This window comes from Rana temporaria, chromosome 4, assembly GCF_905171775.1.
Source record: "Rana temporaria chromosome 4, aRanTem1.1, whole genome shotgun sequence".
Taxonomy (NCBI): domain Eukaryota; kingdom Metazoa; phylum Chordata; class Amphibia; order Anura; family Ranidae; genus Rana; species Rana temporaria.
Genome location: NC_053492.1, coordinates 300,359,260 through 300,380,492, shown reverse-complemented (window position 1 = coordinate 300,380,492; position 21,233 = coordinate 300,359,260). Strand labels below are relative to the sequence as shown.

At 44.7% G+C, this 21,233-nt stretch overlaps 1 protein-coding gene across 4 annotated transcripts in view; it reads left to right on the top strand.

Moving 5' to 3' along the window:
- The window catches only part of REPS1 (RALBP1 associated Eps domain containing 1), a 137,495-nt gene that overhangs the window by 41,559 nt on the left and 74,703 nt on the right, over positions 1-21,233 (top strand). For 3 of the 4 annotated variants that reach the window (XM_040350535.1, XM_040350537.1, XM_040350534.1), the window contains exons 4-5: positions 6,566-6,719; positions 7,140-7,264. In XM_040350535.1, coding sequence (XP_040206469.1) covers positions 6,566-6,719; positions 7,140-7,264 — 279 coding nt within the window. The remainder of the gene's footprint in view (positions 1-6,565; positions 6,720-7,139; positions 7,265-21,233) is intronic. The other variant, XM_040350536.1, reaches the window with a different exon arrangement.

The window sequence follows — 21,233 nt, the reverse complement described above, 5'->3', positions numbered from 1 at the left end:
TCTCGTAAAGGACATCAGTGGTGGTAAGCGTACTTATTTACAACAACAGAAGAAGCCTAAGGGAGAGACCTAGTACAATCTCAGACCACGGGCCTCTAAATCATCTAAGCCCACAGACAGGTCTTCTTCAGCATGAAAGGATGGCTGTGTTTTCCAGAGTGGGGGATATCTGTTGGTCTTTGTGGACACCTAGTCATAAAATGCCTTTGATTCTTGGTTAAGAAACAGTGTCCAGGGGCTTCAATCTAGTGTTCTGTTCTCTGCCCTGCTTTGTGTTATCCAACCCATCTGTGCCTTTGCAGAGGTTGGCAGATCTCCATTCTGCTTTTGCAGGCCTTTTGAACCAAGCAGTTTTTGCAAATTTGTGCTAATACAGAAAAGGTTTTACTACGAACTTTAAAATAAAATGTCCAAAAGCTCACTTGGGATCAACCAAATCTATCCTGGCCTCTCTCCACCAGGGAGGCTTTCTGGCCTTGCTGGGTAGTAAGGATACATATTTACATTTCCCCATCCTTTCAGCTCATCAACGCTGTGGGGGTTATTTACTAAAGGAAAATTCACTTTGCACCACAAGTGCACTTCGAAGTGCAGTCGCTGTAGATCCGAGGGGGACATGCAAGAAAAATAAACAGCATTTTAGCTTGCACATGATTGGATGATAAAATCAGCAGTGCTTCCCCTTATTTCAGATCTACCGCTTAGATTTACAGTGACTGCACTTCCAAGTGCACTTGTAGTGCAAAGAGGAGTATTTGCCTTTCGTAAATAACCCCCTGTTTCTCCCTTTTGTTGTGGGCACACGCTACTAGTATGTAGCCCTACTTTTTTACCTATTGCCTGCCCCTCGAGTGTCTACGCTTCCAGGGTTTTCCCATTTTAGAATACCTAGACAACCTCCTATTTAGGGGAACAGACAGCGCAAATTCTGTTGATGTTATGCACACAGTCCAGACTTAAAGGTTCAGTTGGATTCTGTACCTTTTTTAGATATTGGTGCTGCAACTGACACACCAAATGTTGTATCTGGGTCTATTCTTGGGCATGGTCTTTTTTTCTTCCCCAAGAAATCTTCTGATTTTCTGTTTCCAGACCTGAACTCTACAGTTCAAGAGCTAACCAACGCTGTGAACTTGCATGTATGTTTTTTGGTCTTGATGTGTGGTAGTTTCCTTCAAGACAGACCCATTTGCTTAGTTGCATTTCAGACCCTTGCTGTTCCTTGCAGATTTTGTTTGAAATTTCTCAGGTAACCAGCACATTGGTGCTTTTCGGCTCAGTCCACTCTTGGCTGATTGGGGCCGTTGTAATTCTGAACTGCTAGTGCTAGGGTGCTGCAGCTTTCTGGAATATTTGCTGGCTTGGACTTCCTTGGTTTCAAATGAAAACATTTCCCCTCTCAAACCCCCCTAAGACTCCTCATCGGAGGCATCTACTCCTGAAAAACCCTATGGTCAGAGTTGATATTGGACCTAAAAGATCTTTGTGAGTTTTCTTGCATAAATTATTCATTCATAAATTAAAGGAGAAGTACAGTCAAAGCTCATTTGGCTGGCTGTACTACTTCTGTGGCTCACAGGAGTGCAGTTCGCCCTGCATGCCTGTGACCTGTTTAAAGCAGACAGCAAGCTGAAGTCGATCCAGGCTTGAGCTAGATTGTGACAATGGAGTCGGGATCTGCCCCCATGATTGATCAGCGCTTTGTTCGCTAGGTGTTAGAGCCAGCGGGGGACAGCGAAGTATGAATTGGCAAAGAAAAAAAAACATACTCGAGCCCTCCATTTGAAAGATTACAATCCTTTGCTGTACATTCTCATTTACTTAATTTTGTTTGGGATGAGGATAAAATGGAGGCATATGGGATCATATTTTTAATACTTTGCTGGGTTTTACATCTGAATTCCTGGATGGCATTGCCTGCAGTGGAAATGGCTCCCTCCCCTTCCCTTAATTCCATTAATTTTCATTTTTCTTTCTCTCGCTCTCTCCCATATTTTTCCCATCTTTTTCTTTTTTCTTTCCTTCCTTCTCTGCCACTTTGGTAGTTGCACCAATACTATTTGCATGAGTGCAGATGCTCCAATACCTTAAATTTCATACTTTCAGGCTTGGTTCTTTCAGCTGTCAGAGGAATTCCTCCATTTTTTTCCCAGCTGAAGTGTGTGTGTGTGTGTGTGTGTGTGTGTGTGTGTGTGTGTGTGTGTGTGTGTGTGTGTGTGTGTGTGTGTGTGTGTGTGTGTGTATGTGTGTTTGAAAAAAAAGCCTATTATAGGTTAAGGAACAGGGTTGCAGCGTCCTTAACAACCGATGACTGTCAAAAATAAATAAAAAGCAGCAAGGCAATGTTTATCAACAACATTGTTTCAGCTACTGAAACAGGTAAAAAAGATTGTTTCATTTTGTATGTTTTGTTTCTTCATCTACAGATCAAGGAGATGAACTTCGATCTGCAGATGAAGTCAGTTTAAAGCAACCTGTAATTTTTTCATTAAATGTTCCTCTGTTTTAACCCTTAATTTACTGTAATCAGCCTTAATTAACTCCCTTATTCTCCTTCTCCATTTAATTGTTTTCCTGCTAATTTTTTATTTACTTTTATAAACTATTAATTATAAACATTTTACTTTTTTTGTTAATATCTTTACGCCTTTTAACATATATATTTACATGTTTCACATTGAAAAAAGTGCAAAGAAAAAATTATGTATTTCATTTGTAAATAACTTTGCAATGCTTTGTACCATTGCTGAAGTGTAAACCAAACCGTTGCAGTAGGTATTTGGTATCAGCGAGTGCTAAAAAAAATAAATGCCTTTTACAGATTAATTTTGGATATATCCGTGGGTTTTTTCTGCTGGTGCTGTAATATCTGTACAGTGTGCATTAAAGAGTTCTTCTATATTGCTGCCCAGCTGTTTTGTAACTGGCTCAGTAGATTATGTATGTTATATTGTCCTAATTGTTACCTATTTTTTTTCAGCGTTTATATAACCTGACTATTTTCTTTTTTGCCCTGTACTTATGAATATGTACATGGTCCTTTTTTTTGGGCTTCTTTGACCATGTTATTGTGATATTTTGTGAAAATCAAACTTAGATTTAACAGGTGCACTCAGCAATACCCAATGAAAAGAGTTTACTGTGAAATTAAGTATGCCTTCGGTAGATCTGGCAGTCTCTTATCTCAAAATCCTCACATGGCCAGTGGAAGAGGTCTCTATATTTAAGGATGCATCTAATAACATATGGAAGCCTTTTTAAAGCCTCATTGCCTCTTTTTAGGGGCAGATTTGCAATCAGCAATTGAAGCTGTAGGTGTGTCAAAGCCTGGGCTCCTTGCATAATGAGAGAGAAGTATCCTTGTAGTGGTCTCTGCTCCGAAAAGACGCGATCTTAATGTATACCAAAGGACTCCATGCAGCAACAACAGCTAGGGGTCTTATCCACACAAATGCATGGGATCTTACGCAGTGTTGGGCAGCAGAAATGCTTAAATGCAATTACTTAAAAACCTGCTTTGGATGATTACATCCAGAAGGCAACACTGGGTAAGGAAACTGTTTTAAAAAAAGGCAAAGCCTATATTTTCAAAAACCTGCCGTCTCTTCGACTTCCAAAAAGCATTCCTTTCGGCAGTCTCAGTCCTTGGGTTCTAAGGCCAAACCCAGGAAACCATGAACTCCAAGGAATTCTAAGCCAGGTGACAAGTTTTTTTTTTACAATGAAGTGGCACCCCCATTTGCATGGGTGGGGCAATGTTTGACAGATTTTGTGGACACGTAGGTCCACAACCTAGTGGCTCTCAGATGCCAGCTGGAATGTCAGAGCCTTCCCTCTCCATCCTGGATCATTTTCTGTCTCAAGGAGTGATTGTTTCAGAGGGCAAAAAGTTTGCTTTTTATCGTTCAACCTATTTGGACCTCAAGAGACTTAGTGTTTGTTACCTCAACACTTCATATTCCTGATATGTGTCTGCTGTACTATTTACTTGTATGAGAAAGTAGTATTCTGTTCTCTTTGTATTGCTTCCTTTATGTGGAATCCCTGGTGTTTCTGCTAGTCCCCTTTCTTTCCCAATTTAAAACTGACCACACTAAACCAGAGAGCACACCAGTTGTCAGTTCTCTAGCTATGCTGGCAACTCGGCCTACTCTCCTCTGATCATCAGACTTGTTCTGACATTCACTGGCAAGCTTGGTGTGCTGCTGCTGCTTCTCTCCCTGAGCTCTTATGCAGCTGAGAACAGAGGGAATGTTATCACAAATAAAAAGGTATTGTATATAAAAAATTCATATTTCAATCGGGATGGGTTGTTTTTACAAGGTGATTTTTTACAACCACTAAGTTTGTACAGGTGCAGAAGTTCCAGATGGAATCACTAGGGTCGCTGGTGGCCTGTCTCCTCCATCACAGAGCTTTTCTGTCTTCAGTGCTTATGAAAGATGCTTACCTGCAGGATTCCCTCCTCCCTTTACCAAAGGTTTCAACGTTTTGTGGTGGAGGACTACTACTTTTAGTTTGTGGCCCCACCATTCTGTCTGTCCACTGCCCCAGAGTGTTCACCAAAGTCCTGGCTCTGGTTCTAGGGCCTTTGCATACCTGAAGATCCCTGTTAATAGGGTACCTAAATGACTTCTGAGGGAGTAATCTGCTTCAATTCTGGAGATCAGTGTCTCTCACACGGTGCACGTTCTTTAGAGGTTTGGATGGGTTCTGAATCCCAGTACAGAGGTTAGATTATCTGGGCTTGACAATGGATACCGTCCATGTGAGAGCGATTCTCCCTCTAGACAGATGTCTTACTCTTTAAATAAAGACGACAATCAAGTTTTTTTGGAGTGCGGCTGTCCGTATTTTCTTTTTCCATTTACTGTCCCTGGACTGTTGGATCTTCTCAGGGATGCTGGAGATGGGAAAATCTTTTCCTCGGTCTTAGAGGACTTTGATGTTGGATGCCATCCTGGTAAGCTTTAGGTGGCGTTTTGGACCATCTTTTGATCCAAGGAGCTAGGTTCCCACAGGAGAGAGGATGCTGCCCAACAACCTCCTAAAATTAGGGACAATTCTCTTTTCCCTGCTACATTGGTCAGTGCAGCTGAAGGGTCTCTCTTTAAAGCGGATGTGCCACGGGAAAATAATATTAAAAGCCAGCAGCTACAAATACTGCAGCTGCTGACTTTTAATATTAGGACACTTACCTGTCCTGGAGTCCAGCGCCGATCGCAGCAGAGCACGAGCGATCGCTCATCTCTCTGCTGCTCCCCCCGCCATCCACGCTCAGGGAACCAGGAAGTGAAGCGCTGCGGCTTCACTGCCCGGTTCCCTACGGCGCATGCGCGAGTCGCGCCGCGCCAGCCGATTGGCTCCCGCTGTGTGCTGGGAGCCGAGTGTTCCCAGCACACAACGGGCGACAGACGGGATGTGACGGAATGCCCGTCTTTTGCCCGTATCGTGTGGCCGGAAGTGGGTGCAAATACCTGTCTTTAGACAGGTATCTGCACCCCCCTCCCCCTGAAAGGTGTCAAATGTGACACCGGAGGGGGGGAGGGTTCCGATCAGCGGGACTCCACTTTAGGGTGGAGAACCGCTTTAAGTGCTCAGTTGGACAATGCCACAGTGGTGGTGTATATAAACTATCAAGTAGGCAGTAGAAGTTTGACATTCTAGGTGTGGAAAATTGGCAGGTGGATTTCGTTAGCCATAAACAACTTCAGCCAGATGTGTTAAAGGAGGGGATTCTGATTGCTCTGGCCTGGCCCAGGAGAACTTGGTACTCATTACATTGTGAATATATCAGATACCCTTCCTGATTGACCTGAACGGTGTGGCGCTGGGGATGAGTTAAAATCGCCGATCTCCATGTATAGATTTCCATAAAGCAGCTGACAGACGCTTCTCTTCTCCGTCCCGCTGCTTTCAGCTGCTTTATTAGAATCTACACTGGGAGATCTGTGATTGTAACTCCTTTCCCAGCGCTGCACCAATTGCCCCTGACTTTCCCCCATATCCTCCTCCCAGTCTCTGTGCTCCTCGGTCTCCGTCTGTGCTCCAAGGTCCCCTCTGTCCTCTATCTGTCAGGATGGAGAGCGGAGGAAGGAGCCGGCAAATATGTCATGTCATTTACCGGCTCCTTTCTTTTCCAAGTGATCACTAGATAGTAACGCAGTAATTCCTTTTTTATTTATTTTTTTGCAGTTCACAAAGATCTGTAGCTAGTATTTGAACGCACAATGAATGACTTGTTTAAGGTAGCTCAGTCATGTTTTCAGATGGTGAAAGCGGTGACACAAAGCAAGCCTTTTCTGCTGAGCTGCCTCTTTAACCCATAGTGCTCTGGTTAATTTTACAGGTTACAGTTATGCCTAATTGATGTGGAGTTTTTGTCATGCATATTTCCAAATCGTTTTTTTTTTTTTATAATAAAAAAAAAAACGTATTGCTGGCTTTAATGTGCAAGGAAATGTACATTTTAGTCAATAATTGCATGGCATGGTAATGTTTTAGTTAATATGCAGGGACGTAGTTTTAATTTTTTTTTTTTTTTGTTTTGTTTTTTCCCTGCAAGGAATCAACATCACCTGTAGTATCTCCCCAGCAGTCACCACCTTCATCGCCACACTCTTGGAGAAAGCACATCCGACATGCCAGTGGAGGAAACGGTGATCGGCCTGTGACTGTAGCTGGTCCTTTTTGGCCCCCCTACAATGAAGCACAAGCAGGTGAGATTTTAAACCCAGGTTTCATATAAGCCACTTATTGCTAGTTTTTTCATACAGAGTGTCTTAGCTAAAGCACAATACCTTACAGGCAAAATGCACTATATGTATGCCTTTAAAATTATTTTAATCAGTAAATGTTTGAGGTATTGCATAGAAAGGTGGAATGTTATCAATCAAAGCCGCTGGAGTTAAATCCAACACACTGGTTGTACAGTGAGAGCAAATTATGCCTATTTTTTAAAGTTGTGGACAGAGAACTTATAGTTTTATTGCTTCTTCTGCCTTTTAGACCCATAAAGATATTCCTGAATTCTTGGTACTGTGTTCATACAGGATAGTGCTACTAAAACACTACACTTGCCTGCTTCCATTAGGTTTACCGATAAACTGAATCTAACTTTAATGTATGATCTGTTGCAGTTGGTTCGTCTGGAGAAGGATCATGGCCAGCACACTCGCCGCTTCCACATCAGGAAAATTGGGTCAGTTTTGCAGATACTCCACCAAGCAGTACTCTTTTATCCATGCATCCCGCATCTGTCCAGGTGTGGCATTTTTTTTAGTTGCATATTCATTTTTATTCATTTTACTTCATTGGAATGGCTTTTTTTTTCCTCGCAGATTCTCATTTTTTTTTTTTTTTTTTTTTGCGCATTAATTTTTTTTAGCTTTTTATTTTTTTATTAATGCATCTCAGATGAAAAAATACAGTGTTTTTTTTTTTTTTTTTTCTTTTTGTTCACTTTTTGGTCGTTGTCTCGTGTTAAGGGAGACTATGGTGTATTTTAAGTGAGCACAGTTTATTTTTTAGTGTTTACCAAAACCTGATTTTGCTTAAATTCATGTTTGCTCTTGAGTAATCTTGTATTATATTGGCCCTAGATATTTGGAGATTACCTTCTAGAAGCAGAGATGATTACCATATGACATCACAAGTGAATGCAAACTATTTTGTGGCATTGGAATGAGAAGATCAGGACTTTTAGGCAGACATAAATCGACGTGTTTTTGATCACATAGTGATTGCGCTAGCATATTTTTACATTTAGTGTCAATTTGAAAGGGATACGACTAAAATAACTACTAGAAAGAAATTGTAATTACCAGAATTCTGCTTGAAGGATCAACTCTACCCCTAGTGGCTGGCTGCATCTTCAGAAGAAAATGCTGATATCTTTTTGAGGCTTAAGACCTAAACCAATTGGTTTTTGAGTGAAATACTGAAGTTGTTAGAGTGCCTAGTTTGGTTTGCTGCAGTTCCCGTTGCTAATTGCTGTTAATGAATACCATGATAGACAAACATGCAGTCAGACAAGATGTGCACAGTAGCTGAAAGCTTTTTGGTCAAAAAGGCTTTACTAAACGCTCTACATTTTAGATTTAGGATGTGAGCAAACTAAATGCAGTTTCCCACAAACGGTGAAACAGTTATCAATTCTGCCACAAAGCAAGGCATTGCTAGACTGATTTACTACAGGGTTGCAATCTGATTCATAAATTCCTCCCTTGCTGCTGTAAGGGCCCATTCACACCAGAAACTGCATGATTAGTGCATGTTTTTGTATACATTTGACGCATATTTTTAAGCGTATTTGAATGCATTAGTGGTGCATTTTTCGTAAGCTTACATTTCCTTTTTGAGGTCACTTCCAACTTCCTTATTTGGGCTTTTTATGTGCATTGCAGTGCATTTACATGTCTTTGCACGCATTTCTGTGTATTTGCAGTGCAGAAAAATGCAGCTCGCTGTACTTTTCTCATTGCACTGCAATTGTGTGAACTATACCCCTAAGTTATAACCTTGTTTTTTTGGACTGTCTATGTTGGAGTGCAGTCAAAAATGTATCCCATGTCATCTGGTGTGCATTTGACTCTAAAGAAGCACTGCAACAAAATAAAAACGGACCACTTCCAAACTGTGTTTAGAGTGAAACTTTGTCTTCAGTAAGAAATCTGTCCCAAAACCTGAATGTTGTCACAATTGGGCTGCCCAGGAATAGAGGTTGCAAATTCACGAGAAAACTGTTGCATAAACTTTGCGTAAAGCACAACTCCAGGTTTCAGTGAACCCTTAAATCGTTTGGACGAAGCTGGTGCAAATTGCCCATTTGCTTCACTTACGGATGCAGCGGCTGTGAGCACTGTATAAACTGTGTGTAACTTCCGCTACTTACAATATATGCAGTACAGCACTGTTTCTCGTACTACTTCCAGAACAAAATGAATTCTGGGTGATCTGCTCAGTCTTTCACAGGGAGCTTTGTGTTCTTTGATTACAAAGCTTTCTCTGATTGGCTGAGGTGGCGATTGTGACCAAGTCTGCCTACCTCTCCACCTCAGCCCACCCTGTGGGTGTTTGCAAAGTGTACCTTTTGTTTTTTTACCTGTAGGATGGGAGCACAACTGTGTAATTTGTTTGCCTTGGTTCGCCATGGCACACGTGCATTTGCAAAAGCACCGCTGGACTTGGCAGTTTATTTGGCGGCTTTGCCGCAGATGCGCAGTAGCCTCTATCTGGGCACACCCAGCTTATTTAAGGTGTGTAGGCCAAGCATGCGGTACTTTCAGGCAGCTGTGGGATACAGATCAGGCGCTGAACAGGCATTTGTAGCATTTCATATCTCCTTACCCGGGTCACGTGAGTCACCAAGTGTTGCTTGGCAGGCTATAGTGCTTAGCTAGATAGTTGTATCGGAGCTTGGTGAGCCCTATTAAAGGGTCTCCCTTCTGAGGTGTGTTAAATCTACACCCAGATACTCTTCTCTTTTTGTGGCTATTAAATGTCTTCATAAAAGATGAGTGGGACTACCACTACAGGGAAGGGCACACCTATGTCATCCGTTGTTCCTGATGAACCTAGTTATGGTGTTGTATTGGCGTTGTATTGTATCCCCTGAAAGACCAGAGGCTTCCAAACAATCTGAGTCGCTGCGCCTATCTGGTATTGTGCCTAGTCAACACTGCTGCTTTACCCCATATCACCAAGGATGAACTGTCCTCAGCCCTAGCCGGGTTAGAGCACAGGATTGATGGCATGATTGCCTCCATCCCGCAGGGTGGTGGCAAGAAGCGTGATAGACCCCCCTCCCTGGATCCTCCTAGTTTGGAGCAGGAATGGGTTGAGAATGGGGAAGAGCTAAAAAAGCTCAGGATTCAGTGGAGTGCCTGGCAGATGAGTCTGCTTTTGAGCAATCTGGACAAAAGGAGATCTAGTTGATGTCTGCCTCTCAGCCACAGAGGCTTTCATCCTGACTCTGACCGAAATGGTTCATTCTGCCTTTAACCGCTTGCCGACCAGCCGCCGCAGTTTTACGGCGGCAGGTCGGCTCGGCTGCGCGAGATCACATAATATTATATCATCGCGCGATCCAGCCAATAGGGGCGCGATCACCTGCGATCGCTCGTTACAGAGCGAGAACCAGGAGCTGTGTGTGTAAACACACAGCTCCCGGTCCTGTTAGGGGAGAAATGCCTGATCATCTGTTCATACAATGTATGAACACCAAGTCAGTCCCACCCCCCATTCAGTTGGAACACACACACAGGGAACATAATTAACCCCTTCCTCGCCCCCTAGTGTTAACCCCTTCCCTGCAAGTGGCATTTTTATAGTAATCAATGCATTTTTATAGCACTGATCGCTATAAAAATGCCAATGGTCCCAAAAATGTGTCAGAAGTGTCCGCCATATGGTCGCAGTATCGATAAAAATCGCTGATCGCCGCCATTACTAGTAAAAAAATATATATATTAATAAAAATGTCATAAAACGCTTATTGCGTTTTTTTTTTTTTTTTTTTTTTTTTACAAAAAATTTGAAAAAGTAGAATACGTATCGGCCTAAACTGAGGATTTTTTTTTTTATATATATTTTTGGGGATATTTATTACAGCAAAAAGTAAAAAATATTCATTTTTTATTTTTTTCAAAATTGTCGCTCTATTTTTGTTTATAGCGCAAAAAATAAAAACCGCAGAGGTGATCAAATACCACCAAAAGAAAGCTCTATTTGTGGGGGAAAAAAGGACGCCAACTTTGTTTAGGAGCCACATGGCACGACCGCGCAATTGTCAGTTAAAACAACGCAGTGCCGAATCGCAAAAACTGGCCCGGTCATTGACCAGCAATATGGTCCGGGGCTAAAGTGGTTAAGTTGCCTTTTAAAAAAGCAGAGGTGACTGAGCCCCCCTGGTCCTCTTGGGATCCCTGAGGCCTCTTCAGGCCGCACAAGCTTTCCCCCCTACACTCCCTGCTGGAACAGGCGGTGTATGCTGATTGGGAATATCCTGACAGAAATATGTTCCTCTTAAGATGTTTTCCCTTTTATACCCCATGGATTCAAAGTTCGTTAAGAGAAGGAGCATGCCAGCCATAGATGCAGCAGTCTCTTCCTTAAGCAAGAACTTAACTTATCTGGTGGATAATGCACAGGGCTTGAAGGATCCTGTTGACAAGAAATTGGAGTCATTATTAAAAACGTCCTTTTCTTTGGCCAGTTCAGCTATTCAGCCAGCTGTTGCAGCCATTGGTATCTGCCAGTCCGTAAAGGATCAGGTCATACGGCCTGATGGGCCCAACCAGAAATATGATCTGCCTGAAAGTAAGACAAATATTCCTCGAGCGCTGTGTTTTGCTGTTGATGCCTTTTAAAAAGGATCCAATACAGCAGGTTTTTCATTTGGCTCTCTTGTCTGTACAGGTGCACAGACCTTTGTGGTTTAAGAACTGGTCAGCTGAGATTCCTTTTGAAAAGCTATTGGCAGGTTTCCCTTTTCAGGGGGAACGATTATTGGTGATCATTTGGATGAATATATCCAAAAGGATTTCTGGAGGGAAGAGTGCTCTACTTCCTGTGAAGAAAAGCACCAGCCATCCCTTGTTTAAAACTTCAGGGTCTGCTTCCTCAAATGTCTCAGCGCCAAGGCAGTTCACTGCCAACAGGGCGCTAGAGACGGGCAAGCCACTAGGCCAGGGACAGAAAAAGCTCTGGGTCCAAAATTCTAAATCAAACGCCAAGCCCTTCTTTTGAAGAGAAGCCCCCACTCTATCGGGTGGAGGGAAGGCTGCTGCACTTTGCGGACATTTGAACAACAATAATTCAGGACCAGTGGGTCGCCTCAATTATATTCCGCCGTTACAAGCTGGAGTTGCGGGTGGTTTCCCCTCAGAGGTTCTTAAGATCTAGCGTTTCCCCTCAGATTTTTTGCTTCAGGCACTACATCATTTAGTGCATCAAAGAGTGATTGTACAGGTTCCTGTATCCGAAGGAGCGAACCTGTTTTTACTGTTAAACACCAAATGGAGTCACCGGGCCCATTTATTTATTTATTTATTTATTTTGGACCCAAGATCCCTGAACCAGTATCTACTAATCCAGTCTATTCGGATGGAGTTTGTCCGCTCAGTTGTAGCCTTGTTCCAGATGGAAGACTTTTTAGCCTTCATCGATATAAAGAATGTGTATTTTACGCGTACCTATCTTTAAGCCTCATCAGAGGTTCCTGTGACTTGCAGTTGAGGAATGTAATTTTCAGTTTGTAACTCTACCCTTTCGTGCTTGCTACAGCTTGCTACAGCTCCCCGGGTGTTCACAAAGGTCCTAGCACCAGTACTGGATCTTTTGAAGGCCCAAGGGAACACTCGCTACAGGCTCTAGAACAGGGCATTTTATATATTTTTATATATATATATATATATATATATATATATATATATATATATATATGCAGGGCTCAAAATTTCAAGTCCTGAGCCACTAGCCAGGCCTTAAGAGTTACTCGCCACCAGTTGCCCCACCCAACACCTCCCCTGCCCCACCCAACACCTCCCCTAAGTCCGCCCCTAAACACGCCCTTGTAAATTATCTCATGAAATTACACTGTTAAATATTTTAAGCAGAATTAAGTTCCAAAAATAACTTAACAACTTTAACAATAGTAACATAAAGCATATAAGTACTGATCTCTGCAGCCTCAGTGTGCCCGTGAACGCAGCCTTACAGTGCCCTATCACTTGCCGCCTTGCTTTGCCCCATCACTTGCCGCCTTGCTTTGCCCCATCACTTGCCGCCTTGCTTTGCCCCATCACTTGCCACCTTGCTTTGCCCCATCACTTGCCGCCTTGCTTTGCCCCATCACCACTTCAGACTCACCTTACACAAACGCTGTTTGGCGGCACGGTGTGATAAGGTCCCGTCCCCCTAGACCGGCTAATGTGATAGTAGATTGAATCGGTGTTCTGCCTATCACATTAGCTGGTCTAGGGGGGCGAGACCTTGTCACATCAGGCCACCAAACACAGAACCCGCTCCATGACACACAGCGGAAGATGCCCGCTGTGTGTGTGTGATACAAGAGGAGGAGAAGGAGAGCGCTGCAGCCACGGCTCCCGGGCAGTCCAGCTCTGCCGCTTAGGCTGGGTTATAAATACTAAAAGGTCAACCTTGAGATATCATATGTGTGTATGTATGTGTATGGGAATTAGAATTAAATCAAACAATAACAGGGAAAGAAGAGACAAGTTCTAGAATATGTCCACTCCACTTTAATAGAGGTAAAAGAGATGAATTATAAGCTCTTAACTAAATGGTATTATGTTCCAATGAAACTCCATAGAATAAACAAGGAGGTATCACCTTTGTGTTTGTAGAGGGATTGGGGAGGAGGGGACACACGCCCATATATGGTGGCAATGCCCATTGATACAGGTATATTGGAGAGAGGTACTAAGGCTGATAAAGAAGATTAGTGGAATAGAAGTGAAACAAGATCCCCGGTATTGCCTGTTTCATAATACAGGATTAACAAGGAAAAAATATAGAATGTCTCTGGTCCCACACCTATTGAATGGGGCTAAAGTCTTAATTCCAAGGAATTGGAAAGAAGAAAAAAAAAGCGCCATCCATAGGAGAATGGTTTAAGAAAGATTGACAGAATTAGATTGATAGAGGAGTTATTATCAAACCATAATGAGTATAGGCCAAGATTTATTAAGATCTGGAGAGGGTGGAGAGAGTTTAGGGAATCGGAGGTATATATAGAGGGGATTGGGGATGGGAGGGACATATGATATGGGTCCTTCCTTCTCCCTTCCTTGTGCCCCCCTCCCCTGTTTCATTTTTTTTTTTTCCCCTCTGGATAGGTTTTTGGGGGTTAGAGGAGTCACTTGGTTTAATATACATACAACAATTTAATATTAGAAATAAGGTTTAAATTAGGTTTAATAGTATTAAGATCACTTTGGAGATGGTAAATGGGATCTAAATTAGTTAATTAATTACAAGAGAAGGGGAAGGGAAGAACCCCCTCCCTTTTTTTTTTTTTTTTTTTTTTTTCAAATTTTTAGTGGATGTGATGGATTCACATGTTTCTACCCAGAAATAGGCCTTGGTAAAGAGCCGCCTTAAATTTAAGTATAGGTTCACTTTACCCGTCCCCGCCCCCCTCCCCCTTTTTTTTTTTTTTTTTTTTTATCTCACTTTGAAGTGGATTTGATAGGTATATGTTGCTATCCATCAATAGGCTCTGTTGAGGAGCCTTCTTAAGCTTTTTATGTACACTTCCCTTTTTTTTTCTCTCTCTCTCTTCTTATACTCTTTTTTTTTTTTTTTTTTTTTTTTTTCCTTCCCTCTCCTCTCTACCCGTTCCATTTATTTAGTATCCGTTTTCTATTTTCTTCTTATTGCCCTCCCTCCTTGTATATCAGTGACATTGACTAGGGGAGTATATACTGGGGTATATTTTATATAGGAATAGACTTTCTAGTAGGAGAACTACCGAGATCAATAATACATTTTAATATTAGGGGTATATTGAGACTGTTTTTGTGTTTTAGTATTTTTATGTATATTTATATTGAAAGGTATGAATTGTAATGTTGAAAAAGACTAAAAGAACCTGCAAAAGGGAAAATCTTTTCTCCCGGTAACTTGGAGAGTACGGACTTCAGATGCCAGTCACTCATGCTGGGGAGCGACCCTAAAGGGGCTCATAGCTCAAGGGAAATGGTCAAGAACAGAACAGATCCTGCCCATCAACATCCTGGAATTGCCGGCAGTATGACTGGCCCTACAGTCATGGACGGTGTCGAAGGATCGTTGAATCTTGGGACCAGTGGTGTATCTACCCTAGTGAATGCTAGAAAAGCTGTCACCAGGAAGATCATAAGGTCTGGAAGACTTATATTGCTTGGTGTGAAGCCACAAAATGGCATCCACGGAAATTCTCTCTTCCTCTTCCGTTCATGGACAGACACGGCAGCATTGACCTTAGGGTTATATATCCTTCCTTTCAGGAGAGACTTAGGCAGAAAAAACAGCACTTCAAGTGTTAAAACACTTATTTTAGTACAGCACCTCCCAGGGGTACATCCCACTCTCGCAGCCCCAGTTTTTTTCTGCCTAACATTAGAAGACATGGCTCCTCTGGGCCCATGTGCTCTGGAGGTTTTTAGGCGATTTTTTTTTTTCACTTTTATTTAATTTTTCCTGCTTTTTTTTGGATCCTGGGATCTGCAATCAACTGCCGACTGGGTGACAGGCTGGATCCTCGATCCTTGTAGTCCCCCCCCTTGTTCGGCCATCGAGCGTGTGCCCTTTAGCTATGCGCTGGGCCGTCCCCGACATTCCCCGTGCTCCAGGGGTGGCCGGTGAGCGACATGCTCCAGGGCACACATATGACCGGTCTCTATGGCCGTGTCACAGTGTGCCGGGCCGACAGCCATGCCATAAGCGGATGTTGGTTCTGTCTGTAATGCCTCCAGCCGGTTGTTGCAGGATGGGAAAGTAGTGTCCCCTTGCCTTGGCATGGTGGTTCGCTGGTGCGTTCCTGGGAGATCGATTGAGGGTCCGCCCTGCTTTCCTCTCTCCCTTTCTCTCCCTCCTTCCCCCGTTTTCTGGGTGGCGACTGTGAGGTGGGGGGTCCCTGGGGGCTCCGTTACTACCGGGGGGGATGCGCTGCTGTGGGGTGCTATTTTCCTGTCCTGTATGATGCAGGAGGAGTCCCACCTACCAATCAATGTCCCGGACTTCCGAGCGATCAAGTTGTCTCTCCAAGTGGTCTCTGGGTCTACAGGACCGACCGGTCAGGATCCAGTCCGACAACGCCATGGCGTACGTCAATCATCAGGGGGACACACGGAGCTTGGCTGCAGTGACGGAAGTCACGCACATCCTCCGGTGGGCAGAAAGGTACGTTCCGGCTCTGTCGGCCGTGTACATTCCGGGGGTGCTGAACTGGCAAGCCGACTACCTAAGTCGCCAAACGCTAGACAAAGGAGAATGGTCGCTACACCCGGAGGTGTTTCAGAGCCTGTGCCAAAAATGGGGCACTCCAGACGTGGACCTTCTGGCGTCCCCTCTCAATCGGAAGGTGTCACGGTTCGTGGCCAGGTCAAGGGATCCGTGGGCAGACGCGTTGCTGGCACCATGGGGTCACTATCGCCTAATCTACGCCTTCCCTCCTCTGAAGCTTCTTCCTCACCTGCTGTGCAGAGTGGAAGCCGAGGGGATAACAACAATCTGGATTGGCCGCGCCGTCCCTGGTACGCGGACCTGGTGTGTCTGGTGGCAGACGTCCCTTGGCGTCTACCCCCGAGAGAAGATCTTCTGTCGCAGGGTCCGATTTTTCACCCTGCTTTACAGTCTCTCCTCGGTCAGATGGGTATCTGAACTGGCGGCCTTGTCCTGCAAGGCTCCTTACTTGGTCATCCATAAGGATAAGGTGGTGCTGCGGCCGCAGCCGTCATTCCTTCCAAAGGTTGTTTCGGCTTTTCACATTAATGAGGACATTGTTTTGCCATCCTTATGTCCTCGGCCGAAAAACCCGAAGGAGGCCACTTTGCATTCCTTGGACGTGGTTCGGGCCCTACGGGTGTACTTGTCTGCTACTGCTCCGTTTCGGAAGTCGGACTCCGTGTCAGTAAGTGGTCCTAAGAAGGGTCTGGCGGTCTTGTCGGCCACCATTTCTAGGTGGATCAGACAGGTCATGCTCCAGGCTTATGCCCTAAAGGGGCGGGCGCCTCCCTTTCAGGTTACGGCGCATTCGACCAGGGCGATTGGTGCCTCTTGGGCTTTCCGCCATCAAGCGTCTGTGTTACAGGTGTGTAAGGCAGCGACCTGGTCGTCAATCCACACCTTCTCAAAGTTTTACAAGGTGGATGTGAGTGCATCTTCGGATGCCTCCTTTGGCTGCAAGGTTTTACAGGCAGCTGTTTAAGGTTAAAGTTCCTCCGTTGAAAAAAGTGTCCAACTGCCTCTGAACCTCCGTTTAGCAGCAGCAGTGTACATGGGGCATTAATCCTAAATTATAATATAATTGTAAAAAATAATTTTATTCAATAATGTAATCATACCAAAAACACTGAAATTTTTCCAAACAAGTGTGCAATATTACTAGACATTGCACATTGGTTTAGTAAACATCACGGATATGAAACATTTTGAAACATAGGACTGCACAAAGTCCGACGTCACAATCAGGACAATGGAGCCTTGTTTGCTTTCTGATTTTCTTTCCACTGTCATCTTGCTTCGTGCAACAAACCACACACATGCTTGTAGGTGCTGACTTTTTCTCGTTTGGGATGTAGTCCATTAAGTGACGACCAGTCAGGCATTCCGGGTTGACAACACCCAACGGCACAATGTCCAGCTCTATTCACAGCCATTGATGGTGTTTTGTGGTTACGTTTGACAACTTTCCACATGAAGTCAGAATGAATCACAGGCTTGTCACTCTTTATTTTGAGCAGAATGTAAGCATTGCTCAAGAAGAATGCCTGAAGATCTTCTGTAGTACTACTTTTGCTTTTTCCTGCTTGCTGGGTAGAATGTCATTGCTTGGTCGGCTCTGTCGACACCTCCCATGGTGTTATTGTAGTCTAGCACTACTTGTGGCTTCATGATTTCTTTCCCACCTTTTGTGCGTACCATAACAGTGGAAGTATTTTGAACTGTAGTCATTGGGCACACATCCATCTTGTCACGCCATTGCAGTGCCATCATTTTGCCTTCCTACCAGGCAACCATTTCCCCAGTCTTTAGCTTTTTATTGCCAAACATTGGCGGCATGACGTGCCGATTTAGCCCTAACGGTTCCATAGGCATCGGTTTTGCAGAAGAAATTCATAAGTTCAGGAGACGTTTAAAAGTTGTCGGTTGTTACTCAATAGCCCTGATTTAGCAATGGCTCAATGCGTGAAAGAACGGAAGATGTTGCCTTTCCATAGTTGCTGTATTTTGGGTTGAATTTTGTTCCTTTTTTACAGTATATATCAGGGATAAGCAATTAGCGGACCTCCAGATGTTGCCAAACTACAAGTCCCATGAGGCATAGCGAGACTCTGACAGCATCAAGCATGACACCCAGAGGCAGAGGCATGATGGGACTTGTAGTTTGGCAACAGCTGGAGGTCCGCTAATTGCTTATCCCCGGTATATATGATTAAATTCCAAATGTTGACGATTCGCATAGCATCCAAATCGTGCTCTTTGATGCAATGTGTTGCACCCAGCTGAGTTCTCCCTTGTAGGCCATTAGACTTTTATCTATGCTGATATCTTTCTGGCACATGGCTCCATTGGAAATTCTTCAGAATCATTTGAGATACTTCCCAAATTTACTTTTTAGTTTTGGTGCAGGATAAGAAGTTTTATCAAATTCTTTGTTATTTTGTGTAAATATTTCACGATCAGGGAAAATCTGTACTCTCTCATTACCATGCCAAAGAATGGAGTTGCAAGTAATTTATTAGTTGTTCAATACCACTTCTGCAGGCGTTTCCCCACCACTCCCTGAAGTATTATTAGGCCCAGAAATTTCCAAATGGCATCTTTGGTCACTGGTTCCCACTTTCTGCTTCTCGGAAACTGTCCTTTGTACTGATTTTGTCTCGGTAACTATATTTTCAATAACCTCATCGGCAAGAAATAATTAAGTATGCCAAGGGGTTGTTGTGTTCAACGTCAACTTTCATACCAGATGCGCATCTGTACCACAGTCAATAGAACACAAAGTTCGCCCATCGCTGTGCTCAGTCGCAGAATCGTCGCTGCTGTTACTTAAACCCTTTCATGCCTAAGCCTTTTTATGACATTTGGTGTATACAAGTTAAAATCCGTATTTTTTGCTAGAAAATTACTTGGAACCCCCAAACATTATATATATATATATATATATATATATATATATATATATATATAATATAATTTTTTAGCAGAGAATCTAGAGAATAAAATGGCGATTGTTGCAATATTTTATGTCGCACTGTATTTGTGCGGCAGTGTTTTCAACGCAACTTTTTGGGAAAAATTAACTCATGAATTTTAAAAAAATGAAAAAGTAAAGTTTGCCCAATTTTTTTGCATAATGTGAAAGATGTTGCGCCGAGTAAATAGATACCAAGCATGTCACGCTTTATAATTGCACGCACTCGTGGAATGGCGACAAACTATGGTACCTAAAAGTCTCCATAGGCGACGCTTTAAACTTTTTTTTACGGTTACCAGGTTAGAGTTACAGAGGAGGTCTAGTGCTAGAATTATTGCTCTCGCTCTGACGATCGCGGCGACAGTAATAGGTGGTGACAGGTACTCCTTTATGGAGGGATCGGGGGTCTAAAAGACCCCCGATTCCTCCTTTGCACTTCAAAGTATTCAGATCGCCGAAAACGGGGATTCTGAATACTGTGTACTTTTTTAAATCCGGCGCCATTGGCAGCCATGAAACCCGGAAGTGACGTCATGACGTCGCTTCCGTGTTTACATTGCGGAGACTGAATCAAAGCCATTTACAGCTTAGTTTCAGTCTGCGCCTGGACACTGGAGGCGCCGGATCGGGTCTCCCAGTGGGACAGGAGGCCCGGTCAGAGCGGCGGGAGGGGGGGTGTCCCCTCCGCTCCTTCGGCATAACAACCGAGCGGCTTTTAGCCGCATTGGTTGTTATTAGAGGTCGACCGATATGGGTTTTTTTCTGGCCGATGCCGATATTTAGAAATCAGGGCAGCCGATGGCCGATATATGATGCCGATTTTTGCGGCCGATATTTTGGGCCAATTTTTGGATTGGGATGCATTGTGGAGGATGGATGGTGCTGGGCGTGGGTGGGAGATGCGTTGTGGAGGGGGATGGATGGTGCTGGGCGTGGGTGGGAGATGCGTTGTGGAGGGGGAAAGATGGTGCTGGCTGTGCCTGGGGGATGCATTGTGGAGGGGGGTGGATGAATGGTGCTGGGCGTGGGTGGGGGATGCGTTGTGGAGGGGGATGGATGGTGCTGGGCGTGGGTGGGAGATGCGTTGTGGAGGGGGAAAGATGGTGCTGGCTGTGCGTGGGGGATGCATTGTGGAGGGGGATGGATGAATGGTGCTGGGTGTGCGTGGGGGATGTGTTGTGGAGGGGGATGGATGAATGGTGCTGGGTGTGGGTGGGGGATGTGTTGTGGAGGGGGATGGATGGATGATGCTGGCTGTGGATGGAGGGAAGGGGGTGGATGGATGGAGCTGGCCGTGGGTGGGGGATGCATTGTGGAGGGGGATGGAGGGATGGAGCTGGCCGTGGGTGGAGGATGCATTGTGGAGGGGGAGAGATGGATGGTGCTGGCTGTGGATGGAGGGAGGGGGGTGGATGGATGCAGCTGGCCGTGGGTGGGGGATGTATTGTGAAGGGGGATGGATGGAGCTGGCCGTGGGTGGGAGATGCTTTGTAGAGGGGGGTGGATGGATGCAGCTGGCCGTGGGTGGGGGATGTATTGTGAAGGGGGATGGATGGATGGAGCTGGCCGTGGGTGGGGGATGCATTGTGCAGGGGGATGGATGGATGGCGCTGGCCGTGGGTGGGAAATGCTTTGTAGAGGGGGGTGGATGGATATATATAAAATGAGTGTGTATACAGGAGAGGGGTGTGCTCTGACATGTATACATTGTTCCCTCCAGCACTGCCCATTGGATGACACCTGTGAGCTCCCACGTGAGTTGGAGTACTATGTACAATCACTAGAGAGCCGAGGCACCTATCAGAGATGATAGGAATACTGTACATTACCCCAGTCTCCAGCAGCAGGAGAAATTAATCCTTCAGCCACGCTGCTAGTAGCCTGCGCGCCGGCCCCGCCCCCCCTACCTCGGCGGGCTGCAGCAGAAAGCAAACTTGTCACAAGCCCGAGCAGCTGCAGTACAAGTTGTCTGCGCGAAGAGATCACAAAAGCTTCCTGCATGCTGGGACGGTGGCGGGATTACTGAACATGGGCTCTAGGCTACGGTTGGAGCCGTAGCCTAGAGCCCATGTTCAGTAATCCCGCCACCGTCCCAGCATGCAGGAAGCTTTTGTGATCTCTTCGCGCAGACAACTTGTACTGCAGCTGCTCGGGCTTGTGACAAGTTTGCTTTCTGCTGCAGCCCGCCGAGGTAGGGGGGGGGAGCCGGGCCGGCGCGCAGGCTACTAGCAGCGTGGCTGAAGGATTAATTTCTCCTGCTGCTGGAGGTGGAGCGGGGTTTAGCGTGGCAGCCGAAAATCAGCCGATT